This window comes from Vipera berus (genome assembly GCF_964194415.1).
Source record: "Vipera berus genome assembly, chromosome: 2".
Classification (NCBI taxonomy): Eukaryota; Metazoa; Chordata; class Lepidosauria; order Squamata; family Viperidae; genus Vipera; species Vipera berus.
The window spans coordinates 268,485,244-268,496,592 of record NC_138203.1 but is presented as its reverse complement, the minus strand read 5'-3'; the positions used below and the strand labels follow the sequence as shown (position 1 = coordinate 268,496,592).

The 11,349-nt window shown below is 41.4% G+C and overlaps 1 protein-coding gene and 1 long non-coding RNA gene across 2 annotated transcripts in view; one reads left to right on the top strand and one right to left on the bottom strand.

Moving 5' to 3' along the window:
- Positions 1–8,011: 8,011 nt before the first annotated feature.
- Positions 8,012–11,349, bottom strand: part of CLIC1 (chloride intracellular channel 1) — a 47,068-nt gene continuing 43,730 nt past the window's right edge. The window contains exons 5-6 of the mRNA XM_081321191.1: positions 10,671–10,852; positions 8,012–8,357 (exon numbers count right to left, since the gene is read on the bottom strand). Coding sequence (XP_081177317.1) covers positions 8,196–8,357; positions 10,671–10,852 — 344 coding nt within the window. The 3' untranslated portion in view covers positions 8,012–8,195. The remainder of the gene's footprint in view (positions 8,358–10,670; positions 10,853–11,349) is intronic.
- Positions 8,367–10,660, top strand: LOC308664171. Its single transcript, XR_014025620.1, has 3 exons — positions 8,367–8,651; positions 8,795–8,869; positions 9,242–10,660. It is a non-coding gene; the product is annotated as an uncharacterized lncRNA (long non-coding RNA).

The following is an 11,349-nucleotide window of genomic DNA, read 5'->3' as shown; positions in this document are numbered from 1 at the left end:
ATCAAGAAAAGCTACAGAGATTTCTCCAGGCACTCAATAGGAGTCAACAGTGATTTCAAGGCATCAAAAAGACAAACAAACAAACAATTTACTTCAGAGCATAAACGTGCCATAGAGAAAGTGTGGAATGCAAATACAGAAAAAAATGAAATCATAAATATGCATAAAGTTATTATCTTAAGCATCAGCTGCCCAGAATTGCTCAATAGTGAGAGGGGCAGCATATAAATCTAACACAGTTAATAAATAAACAAATCAAATCCATGCTAAGTAGTGTAGTGTTCACTGAGACATGTTCTAAGTAAGCAAGCACGGGCCTGATTTTTAATAGCGCTACTGAATTTCTTGCCCACTTTTTCAAAATCTGAGGCTCTTTGGTACATATTTTTGCAGGAAAAAACATGTCCAATTCGGTTTATTTTCTTCCTTTTTTTAAAAAAAAAGGAAGATTATTAAATTAAAGGTAATTGGAAGAACTTTGCTGTTAATTACTGGAGCAAAAAAAAAGTTTAAAAGGGAGGATCGTTTGCCTAGTTCAGACACAGAAGGTAGGAGAAACATGAAAATCATCTTCTTAGCTGGCTATGCAGTACTGCTCCTCTTTCTTCCCCCAGGTAAGTGGAGATATCTGGGCTAATGTTGATTTCAGAGACATTCAGTTTACCTACTGATCTGTTTGATTTATAATGCAGCTTTTTTCCAAGGTGGCTAACAAAACTATAAAAGGAGAAGCAGTTCAAAATGTAGGCTAACAGAACAGAATAGCAGAATAGCAGAATAACAGCAGAATAACAGAATAATGGTGTTGGAAGGGACCTGGGAAGTCTTCTAGTCCAACCCCCTACTCAGGCAGGAAACCCTATACCATTTCAGATAAATGATTGTCCAATCTTTTCTTTAAAACTTCCAGTGTTGGTGCACCTATAATTTCTGAAGGCAAGTGGTTTCAGAATGAAGCAATTACATCAAAGTAGGCAATTACACAAATTGCATAGTAGAGTGAAAGCAATTACATAAATGTTAATGTCGTCTAAGAATTAAAAACTGGGCAAAAGAGATGCATTTTTACATCTCTTGTGTAAGTAAATTGTATAAATTCTGGGAGAGTAAGAGCCAGACATGGCCCCAGGGAGTGCTCAGCAATCAAAATTTCCACCTTTTCCACCTCCTCCTGGGAAGACAAAGATAAGCAACATAGAGGCCAAAGAAGAGTATAAGAGGTTATAGCCACTGGATGCCATGTGTTTTTAGGGCTGAGTGTTATTTTTGTTATTGTTATCACTGTCAAACTCCAGGGATATAGTTGAATGAATCAGAGTCAGTTGTAGGATAGAAAGGGATGTTGGAGATCCTCTATTACAACAGTTGCTGTAATTGGGTATGTCTAGTTTAATGAAGAGAAGGACTAAGGGTAACAGGATAGCAGTCTTCCAATATCTCAGGGGCTGCCACAAAGAAGAGGGAGTCAAGCTATTCTCCAAAGCGCCTGAAGGCAGGACAAGAAGCAACGGATGGAAACTGACCAAAGAGAGAAGCAACCTAGAACTAAGGAGAAATTGCCTGACAGTTAGAACAATTAGTCAGTAGAAGAACTTGCCTTCAGAAGTTGTGAATGTTCCAACACTGGAAGTTTTTAAGAAGAGATTGGACAACCATTTGTCTGAAATGGTATAGGGTTTCCTGCCTGAGCAGGGGGTTGGACTAGAAGACCTCCAAGGTCCCTTCCAACTATCCTATTCTGTGCGCAGGGCAAGAATTCTTGGACTATCCCAGACAAATGCTTGAAAGCTTCAGTGATTGAATCTGTCTCTAGGAGACAGCCTGTATTACACTTAATCCTTGTTTAATGATCATATTGCAATTCATTGGTCATTAAGTGAAGCAATTGTGGAACCACAACTGTGCGTATGGTCTAACTTCAGCCTTCCAATGCTTCATTGGCCTGTGAAGGTCATAAATGTCAGGATTGAACTCAAAGTTTGTTTGTTTTTTTCCTTCAGTGTGGTGAGGCAATCGTAAATGAGGACTGCCTGTACTGATTATCAATTCTTGCAGTCAAGAAATTCCTCCTTATTTCAAGTATCGCCCTCTGTAAAGCTTCCACTCACTGTTTCCTGTCTTCTCTTTGAGAGTTATGGAAATAGATCCGGGCCCTCTTCCCTGTGTCAACTCTTCAAGTTTTGCCTTATGCCTCTTCCCCACTTTTTGTTCTTCAGGACAAATACATCCTGCTCTTTTAACTCAGTTGGATTTAGCCTCCAAAGTTGTGACACAGTGTCACAAAAGAGACAGTGAGCAAACCTTGAGTCAGATTGATTGTTTTAGGTCAGATTAATTGGAATTGGACAGCTAATACAGATACTTACAATACTGTTCGAAGTTACAACAGAACTTATAAAAAGTGACCATTTTTCACACTTAGAACCCTTTCAGCCTCCCCATGGTCATGTGATCAAAATTCAGATGCTTGGCGACTGACTCGTATTTATGACAGTTGCAGTGTCCCGGGTTCATATGATCATCTTTTGAAAACTTGTGACAAGCAAAGTCAATGGGGAAGCCAGATTCACTTAAGAACTGTGTTACTAACTTAACAAGGGCAGTGATTCACTTAACAACTGTGGAAAGAAAGGTCACAGAATGGGGCAAAATTTACTTAACAGTTGTCTTGCTGAGCAACAGAAATCTTGGGCTCATTTGAGGTCGTAAGTTAAGGACCACCTGTACATTCAAAATAAATATAAATCAATGTTTTAAAGGAAATGGATGCAATAAGATTAATAAAGGCTTGGCATCCTTGTTTTGCCTGTTTCCATGGGCCAGGATTATCCCTCAATCACTTCTGCTCTAAAAGAAATTAATACATTCCAAACACAGGCAATCCTTGACTTACAACCATTTATTTAGCAACAATTTGAAGTTAACAGCAGCACCAAGAAAAAGTATCTCACAACATGTCCTCCCATTGATCTCCATCGCAGCATCCCAAAGGTCACATGATCAAAATTCAGGCGCTTAGCAACCCACATGTATTTATAATGGTTGTAGTATCCTGGATTCACATGATCTCCATTTGGGACCTTCCCAGCTGCCTTCTGATAAGCGAAGTCAATGGGGGAAGCCGGATAGGCTTAGCAACCGCGTGGTTCACTTAACAATTGTATTGATTTGCTTAATAACCATGGCAAAAAAAAAAGATTGTAAAATTGGGGTGACTCAGCAATGGAAATTCTGATCTTAGTAAGTCGCCTCTCGTAAGTCGAGGACTACCTGTATTGCCATTTTCTTGTTTTGGCTCCTTTGTTTTTATTTTCTTCTACTCATTTGTCCCCAGTGTTTAGTTTAGATCTTGATCCTTTATGCAAGGCTTTGTTAAAACCTCTAGATGTGGGATTTCACAACACAGGGTTCAGATTTTTCCCTTGCAGTTACTAAAAGCTCAGCCTCTCAGTGATCCCTGGATTCATTTCAACTTACAGACGAGAGGCAATGAAAAACAGTCACAGTGGGAAAACTTAGATAGTTTTAAACTGGATCGCAAAAGTCCAAGAAGAATAAAGATGGGACACAAAAACATTTTTTGAAACAGAACTGGAGTGGGGCCCTCTAACTTCACTTGTCTATTCCTCGAACTTCCCCGAGATATGTTTGCAAAAAAAAAAGGAGTCAGTTCTGTTTATTACAGTATGTGACTACAACAAATAAAATTTGAAGACAAAAAAGTGACTTGGTGGCATTTTTGAAAAACTCACAGGTAGAAGTAAGTGAAACCTCATTAGTTTTAAGTCCAAGAGGTGAAGATTAAAAGAAACTGGAGTTACTGGGGCTTTCTGTTCTTGGTTGTTCGCTTACAGACATTTCACTACCCAATTAAATAACAAGATCAGTGCCAGAAATCTCTTAAGAGGAAATTTCTTTGTTTAGAAGTAACTTATTTGAAAGTGGGAAAATGTCAGATGAGAACTAGACAGGAAAAGCTCTTTCAAGAAAGCCTTCAAGCAGAAATTAGATAGCCATCTCAAGGAGATGGCAGATCTTGGCATCCAACAAGCAGATTAAACCAGAAGGTTTATGAAGTGTTCTGAAGCTCTTCTGTATGCCAACTTGGGGATATCGTATAGCATTTAACTCTCTTTAACCTAGAGGAGAATATCTTCACTTTTGAAAAAATAAACTTGCATAGGAAAAAAAAAGTACCAATTTGATGGAGGAGAACTTCAGAAACACATAGCTGAAATACACTGGGCCATGATCTTCGGCCTGAGCATTTAAGAGTTTTAGAAATTGTCTCTGATTTTGCCAGTGAAATGTTGGGAGAGTTAGGCATTTGAGGTAGGTAGGGCTAGCTTCTAGGGGTACCTTTCTAATGCTTTGGTGGCAGATATAGGACCCACATGTGCTTTAATGTCTCATCCAGCCTGGTTCTTAATTTTTCAGAAGTAGTCCTTGTCTTACAACTACAACTGAGCCAGCAAACACCATCATAGCTCTTCTGGTTGTTAAGCAGGTCACCACGTGACCGTGATCAATTTTATGATCTGGTTGTTGTGAACAGCGCAGTCATTAAGCAACTGCTGTGGTCATTAACTGGTCTTAAGTTGAGAACTACCACCTGCACAAGTGTCTTGGTACTTCTCTGGAAGCATCGTCCATCCTGGATTCTGTTTTTAAGTCATTGAACAGACATTTAGTATAATGGCCAGCTCTATTCTCCATATATTGGATAAACCTGCGCCAGTCACCATCTCTGCGTATTATTAAGTACCTAACCTTGAGCTGCAAAGACAGAATTTAAAATAATGAACAACAAAACTCTGTCCTTTTCTTCGAGGTGAATGATGAACATTTTAAATTTAGAACTTTTTAAAATATGATAGGTTTCCAGAAAAAGGATTGATGCCATTCTGTTCTATGTGCTTCATATGGGGCCTTTGATTATATGTCTCTCCTGACAAACCCTAATGTTTCAGCTGAACTATTTTAATTCTATGTGGTGATATTACAAACTTTTGTGGAGACAAAACTCTATTGCTGTGTTTGCAGGATCCCCTTTGCGATGTTACACTTGCCTCTTCCCCACCATCTCCCCGCTGGATTGCTTGAAGTTTGCCACACTGTGTGGCCCATCACAGAAGTGTCTCACGTCAGTGGCGAAAGGTCACAAAGGTGATGCTGTCATGTTCCTCATTGCAATGATCCTAACCCCTCAAAAGCTAGGAAAGAAAATGTGGGACAGGTTAGGTAGGAACCCCAATGCTAACCTCACCTCTCCGCTCCTTCTGCTCGACACAAATGGACATCAGAAAGGTACCTGAGAAATGGGAGGCACATCAAATGCTTGGTGAAATCTCCCATGTGGTCCTACCAGAAAGATTGGATCAAACTTATTAGCCAACGAAATGGAAAGGTGATATTTGGAGAAGTGTGGTATTTGTGATATTCTTCCATCCGGCCTTGACTCTCATTTCTCTCTCCCAGGTGCCCTTGAATTGGTGATCCATGAGAAGACCTGTGGGGATCCTTCCATGTGTGGCGCTCAGGGAATTCGAAACATATTGGGGATCAATTTCACCTACAGCACTTTCTGCTGCTCCACTGATCTGTGCAATGGGGTTGCTGGAGAGTTCAGTAACTTCTGGAAGCTGCTGGTCTTCACCCCGCTTTTGTTCATGCTGGTCTATCTCTATTAAGTCATCCCGAAAGCAGCCTTGTGTAATGGTGTGGGATAACACTACAGCCCATTGTTACCTGTAATTACCATCTCTATTTAACTCAATAGACCTGGGAGCTCCAAAATGCTATATAGGAGGTACTCGGGCACATGCTGTCCTTTTCCTTCTCTTTCTTGGGATAATTTCTCAATTTTGCAGAGGGAAAATAAAGAATTTTCAATCTGCCTGGTTCTATCAACTTTGCGTTAAAAAGGGGGGGGGAAAGCTTCCTAAGATGGTAAAGGAAACAAGAAAGATTACTATCCCCTTGGCTCATTTCATTATCCTTATTATAGTTTTACTGCCTAAATCTGAAATGTAAGCATAATTATTTACTTATTCATCAAATTTGCAGCCCCCCCCCAACTCTCAACAATTCTGGGAGGGGCAGGGACCTCTTCTATGTCCTTAGTCTGTATTTATATCAGATTTCAACATAATGAATTGATGATGGTTTACTACTAAGTAATACAAATAGAAAAGTACTGGTAGTTGGAGAACTTATGACATCTTTAAGAGCAGTGACCAAGTCAGTGATCAAGCATCCCATAAAGAGGTGGTAGAACTATGCAGGAAGAAAATCCTGCAGCAGCACTTTTATTAGATCAAAAGCAGCAGCTTTTATTAGATTAAAAAAAAATCACTGTAAGTTTTCAGGTTTCAAGAATGTTTCATTAGACAAAACCGGTTAGGGGGGAAAAATGAAGAGGGATGAGGCTGGTCGAGAAGCTTCAGACATGCATTTAAAAAAAAAATCAGGTTGTGCTAAGGCTTTCCCAAACATGCTGAGAAAACAACTTTGGGAAACATAAATTTCAAGGAAAATGTGTCCCACCCTTTGTAAGATACACAGATCCTGCAATTGGTGGAAAACAAAACTCAAAGAAACATTCTTTTAGATTAAGAAGCATGGATATTGTCTTATTTTATGCATTGGGCAATCTCCCAAAAGACATACTTGTCATTGCAAAAAAGTAATTGCCCAAGATCAGCCTTCCTCAGCCCTCTTTTCTTCCAGGCAATTCTCCTCATATCGCAAGATCTTGGAGCTAAAGTCTACGTCAGCAAGGTAACATTGGAAATATCATTCATGAATTCAAAGATTTCAGCCGTGGAATCGGCTCCAGTGACATCCGATTACAAAGTGAGATTACAATCTGAGAGTTATTGGGTACCCTTTAGCTAAGATGCTATAATTTAATAGTGTTAGTTACCACAATTGCCTTTGTAAGGCAGAGAACGCTTGCTTGATGGGTAATGAAAACCATCCTCCAAATTGACAACAAGAATAGTTCCTAGGGACCATTTTAAGGAATCTTTAACTTTAACTAGAAAATATATTAAAGACTGTACGGGGTGTTGTTGTTTTTTCCAATTATAGCCAAAGGATTCATTGGGAAGCACCACAGATCAGTTCTGACCTGGGTCACACATGTTTGATGTTCTCTTCAGTTGTAAAGTTTGGGTTGAAGAGAACCAGGATCGACTCATGATCACTTCATGGCTGCGTTTGCACACTTTTCTTGGCAACAGTTCGAAAGTGGCTTGGTCGTGCTTTCTTCTAGGAGATTTTTGTTTTATCTTCCTGGCCTATCCTACAGATCTGGTGTCCACCTTGTAGTCTCACATCTGCAAAGATGATTAGGGGACTGGAGGCTAAAAAATATGAAGAACGGTTGCAGGAATTGGCCATGTCTAGCTTAATGAAGAGAAGGGTGAGGGGTGACATGATAGCAGTGTTCCAATATCTCAGGGGCTGCCACAAAGAAGAGGGAGTCAAGCTATTCTCCAAAGCGCCCGAAGGCAGGACAAGAAGCAACGGATGGAAACTAGTCAAGGAGAGAAGCAACCTAAAACTAAGGAGAAACTTCCTGACAGAACAATGAATCAGTGGAACAACCTGCCTCCAGAAGTGGTGAATGCTCCAACACTGGAAGTTTTTAAGATGAGATTGGACAACCATTTGTCTGAAATGGTATAGGGTTTCCTGCCTGAGTAGGGGGTTGGACTAGATGACCTCCAAGGTCTCTTCCAACTCTGTTATTCTGCATACTCAACAGGCCCAAACTTGCTTAACCTCTGAACTGCCAAAGCAACATTGCCTGTTCTTCTGAACAACCAGTATGAAATGTTGAATAACCTAAAAGTCAGGATTCATATTAGCTTGCTCCATCTCCTTTGCAGAATTATCCAGCGGGGCGTCTCATAACTACAGAAGTAACCCAGTATTCCTGTAGCAGTCATAATATCATGCTTTGGGTAGGGAACAAGTACAACAAGAAACTTCCTATTTTTAAAAACATGTATTTTTTAATTTCATACTTGCTCATATTTAAATTCGAATCATTTTGTCCCTCCAGAAAACAAACATTCCCCCTCCGGTGGCCAAACACAAATACACGTTAAAATACTCTTGGAGGAGCCCAAATCCAAGAATCCCTGCCAGGGAAGCCCTGTGTCCCTTCTCCACATTTTAGAAGTTTACTACTTCAAAGCTTTGGCAACCAGCTCATAAGCTAATTCAATTTCTTCGTCATCTGGGCAGGTGCTGGCAAACTCCTCACGAGCGTAGGCATTCTTGAGATAGCGATGGATGCCACAGAATTCCTCAGGAATGGTAAAATTACGGTATTTCTTGCAAACCACCTGGTGGGAAGGTGTACAAGTACAAATTATTTGCAGTTTCAACCTACTGATCAATTGGTACATTCTGCAAGGAAGGAACCCTGGTGGCTCAGTGGTTGGAAGGCTGGATTGCAGGCAAACTTTGCCCACAGCCTGGGGTTCGATCCTGACAGGGCTCAAGGTTGGCTCAGCCTCCCCTCCTTGTGAGGTCAGTAAAATGAGGACCCAGATTGTTGGGGGCAATGTGCTGACTCTGCAAACCACCCAGAGTGTGCTGTAAAGCGCTATGGGGCAGTATATAAATCTAAGACAGGGGTCTTCAAACTTGGCCCTTTTATGACTTGTGGACTTCAACTCCCAGAATTCCTCAGCCAGGCACGCTGGCTGAGGAATTCTGGGAGTTGAAGTCCACAAGTCATAAAAGGGCCAAGTTTGAAGACCCCTGGTCTAAGAGCTAGAGTTATTGCTATTTGGCAAGATGGGCAGCAAACAAATCTAATTAATAAATAAAGCTGGCAATTGCATAGCATTAGGCTCTAAGAGAGAAGGGACGCGGTGGCTCAGTGGGTTAGGACACTGAGCTTGTCGATCAGAAGGTCGGCAGTTTGGCGGGTCGAATCCCGAGTGCCGTGTAACAGAGTGAGCGCCTGTTACTCGTCCCAGCTTCTGCCAACCTAGCAGTTCGAAAGCACGTAAAAATGCAAGTAGAAAAATAGGGACCACTACGGTGGGAAGGTAACAGCGTTCCGTGCACCTTTGGCGTCTAGTCATGCCGGCCACATGACCACGGAGACGTCCTCGGACAAGCGCTGGCTCTTCGGCTTTGAAACGGAGATGAGCACCGGCCCCTAGAGTCGGAAACGACTAGCACGCATGTGCGGGGGAACCTTTACCTTTACCTTTAGGCTCTAAGAGTCTTAGCTTTTTATGAAGACTAGTTTGTAGCCCACTGCTATAATATGCTGATAAGGGTATGACCACAATTGAGCCTCAAATTTATGTTGCTAAGCAGGACATTTGTAAAGTTTTGCCTCATTTTATGACCTTTCTTGCTACAGTTGTTAAGTGAATCACTGCAGTTGTTAAGTTAGTAATATGGTTGTGACATGAATCTGGCTCTCCTATTGTCTTTGCTTGTCAGAAGGTCGCAAAAGGTGATCACATGACCCGGGGACACTGCAACAGTCATAAATATGAGCCAGTTGCCAACCATCTCAATTTTAATCAATGTGACTATGGGGATTCTGCAACAGTCATATGTGTGAAAAATGGTCATAACTCACTTTTTTCAATGCCATTGGAACTTTTTAATGGTCACTAAATGAATGGTTGTAAGTTAAGAACTATCTGTAATGAAGTCTCAGCTAAGAAAGGCCTGAAAAGATTTTGGGGAAATCACAACACAGATAGTCCTCAACTGTCAACTGTTCATTTAGTGACTCTCAAAGTTACAACAGCACTAAAAAAAATGACTTACAACCATTTTCCACACTTATGACCGTTGCATCCCCATAGACGTGTGATTTACATTTGGATGCTTGACAACTGATTCATATTTATGACGGCTGCAGTGTCCCAGTCATGTGATCCCCTTTTGCGACTTTCTGACAAGCAAAGTCAATGGGGAAGCCAATTCACTTAACAACCAGGTTACTAGTTTAAGAACTGCAGTGATTAACAACTTTACGAGAAAAGTCATAAAATGGGGCAAAACCCACTTTACAATTTTTTCATTCAGCAACATAAATTTTGGGGCTCAATTATGGTTGTAGGTTTGAGGACTACCTGTAGTATGCTATGGATCTGAATCATATCTGAAGTAGGCAAGAGTGCTTTGAATCTGATGTGGTAACCCTGTCTCTGTCAACCGTTTCTCAATTTTTCCTGGCCTCACACAGATGCTGCATGAGCTCAAGAAAAAATGTGTTGGAGTTAAGGAGACAGCAACATGTTGTTCCCTTCTGTTGTTGCCTCCTCAACTCAATTGTGCATATTTCCCTGACCTCACACAAGCCCAGGAAAAGGCAGAGCTTCAAGTAACAGCTGACAGATGAAGAAAGAATGAACACACCAAATACGAAGCGCCCTCAGCATTTCAGATCTGAATATGGCACTCCTAAGATGGGCCTCAAATGCTCTGGTGGAGGCCTTTGTGCCTTCCTGTATAAAACTAGGAGTTATGAAAATAAGACCAAAAATGTCATTCTTCCCGCATTTTTTCCTCAACTGTATGCTTCTGGGAGGCTTACAAATAGGATGTGAAGGAAACCACCCTCTTAGCTCCCGTTCCCCATAATAATTTAGAGGCAACCCTGTCTCCAGAAAGTTTTTCACCTTGACAATATGGAGCTTGGGCAGCAGATTGCAGTCTGCCAACGTAAGTTCATTTCCGTCAAGAAATTTGCGGTTGGATTGGCCTTCATCTTCTGCGCTGTTCTCATCCACCTCTTCAGGTTGCGGTGTCATCAAATAAACGTCCAGCACTTTCAGTGCTTTCAGCAAACCTTTCTCAAGATCTAGGAATTGAAGAGTGGGGTAGGAAGGAAAAGGGATAAGAGGTACCAATGAAAAATCTAAAGGAGAAGTCAACGCAGCTGGAAGGATTCAGTTGGTCATTGAATTGGGAAAAAGCTCAGGAGGTTTAGAACAAGTGGAACAAGGCAGAAACAGAGAGGAAGCCAACGGTAGCTATAATGGAATGATCTTGGGAGATATAGGAGGTAGAGCCGCAGCCTAGATCAGAGGTAGGCAACCTTGGCTCTTTTACGACTCGTGGACTTCAACTCCCAGAATTCCTGAGCCAGCATGGCTAAGCATGGAAACCTCTCCCTTTCCCCTCAGCATAGCTGGCTCAGGAATTCTGGGAGTTGAAGTCCACGAGTCGTAAAAGAGCCAAGGTTGCCTACCCCTGGCCTAGATAATAGTCTGACAAATAAAATTTGCATTCAGAGGAGGAGGGGTGTCAAAAGGCAACTCAGAAGGGACCCTCCCTACTTTGGGGGGAAATAAGTGA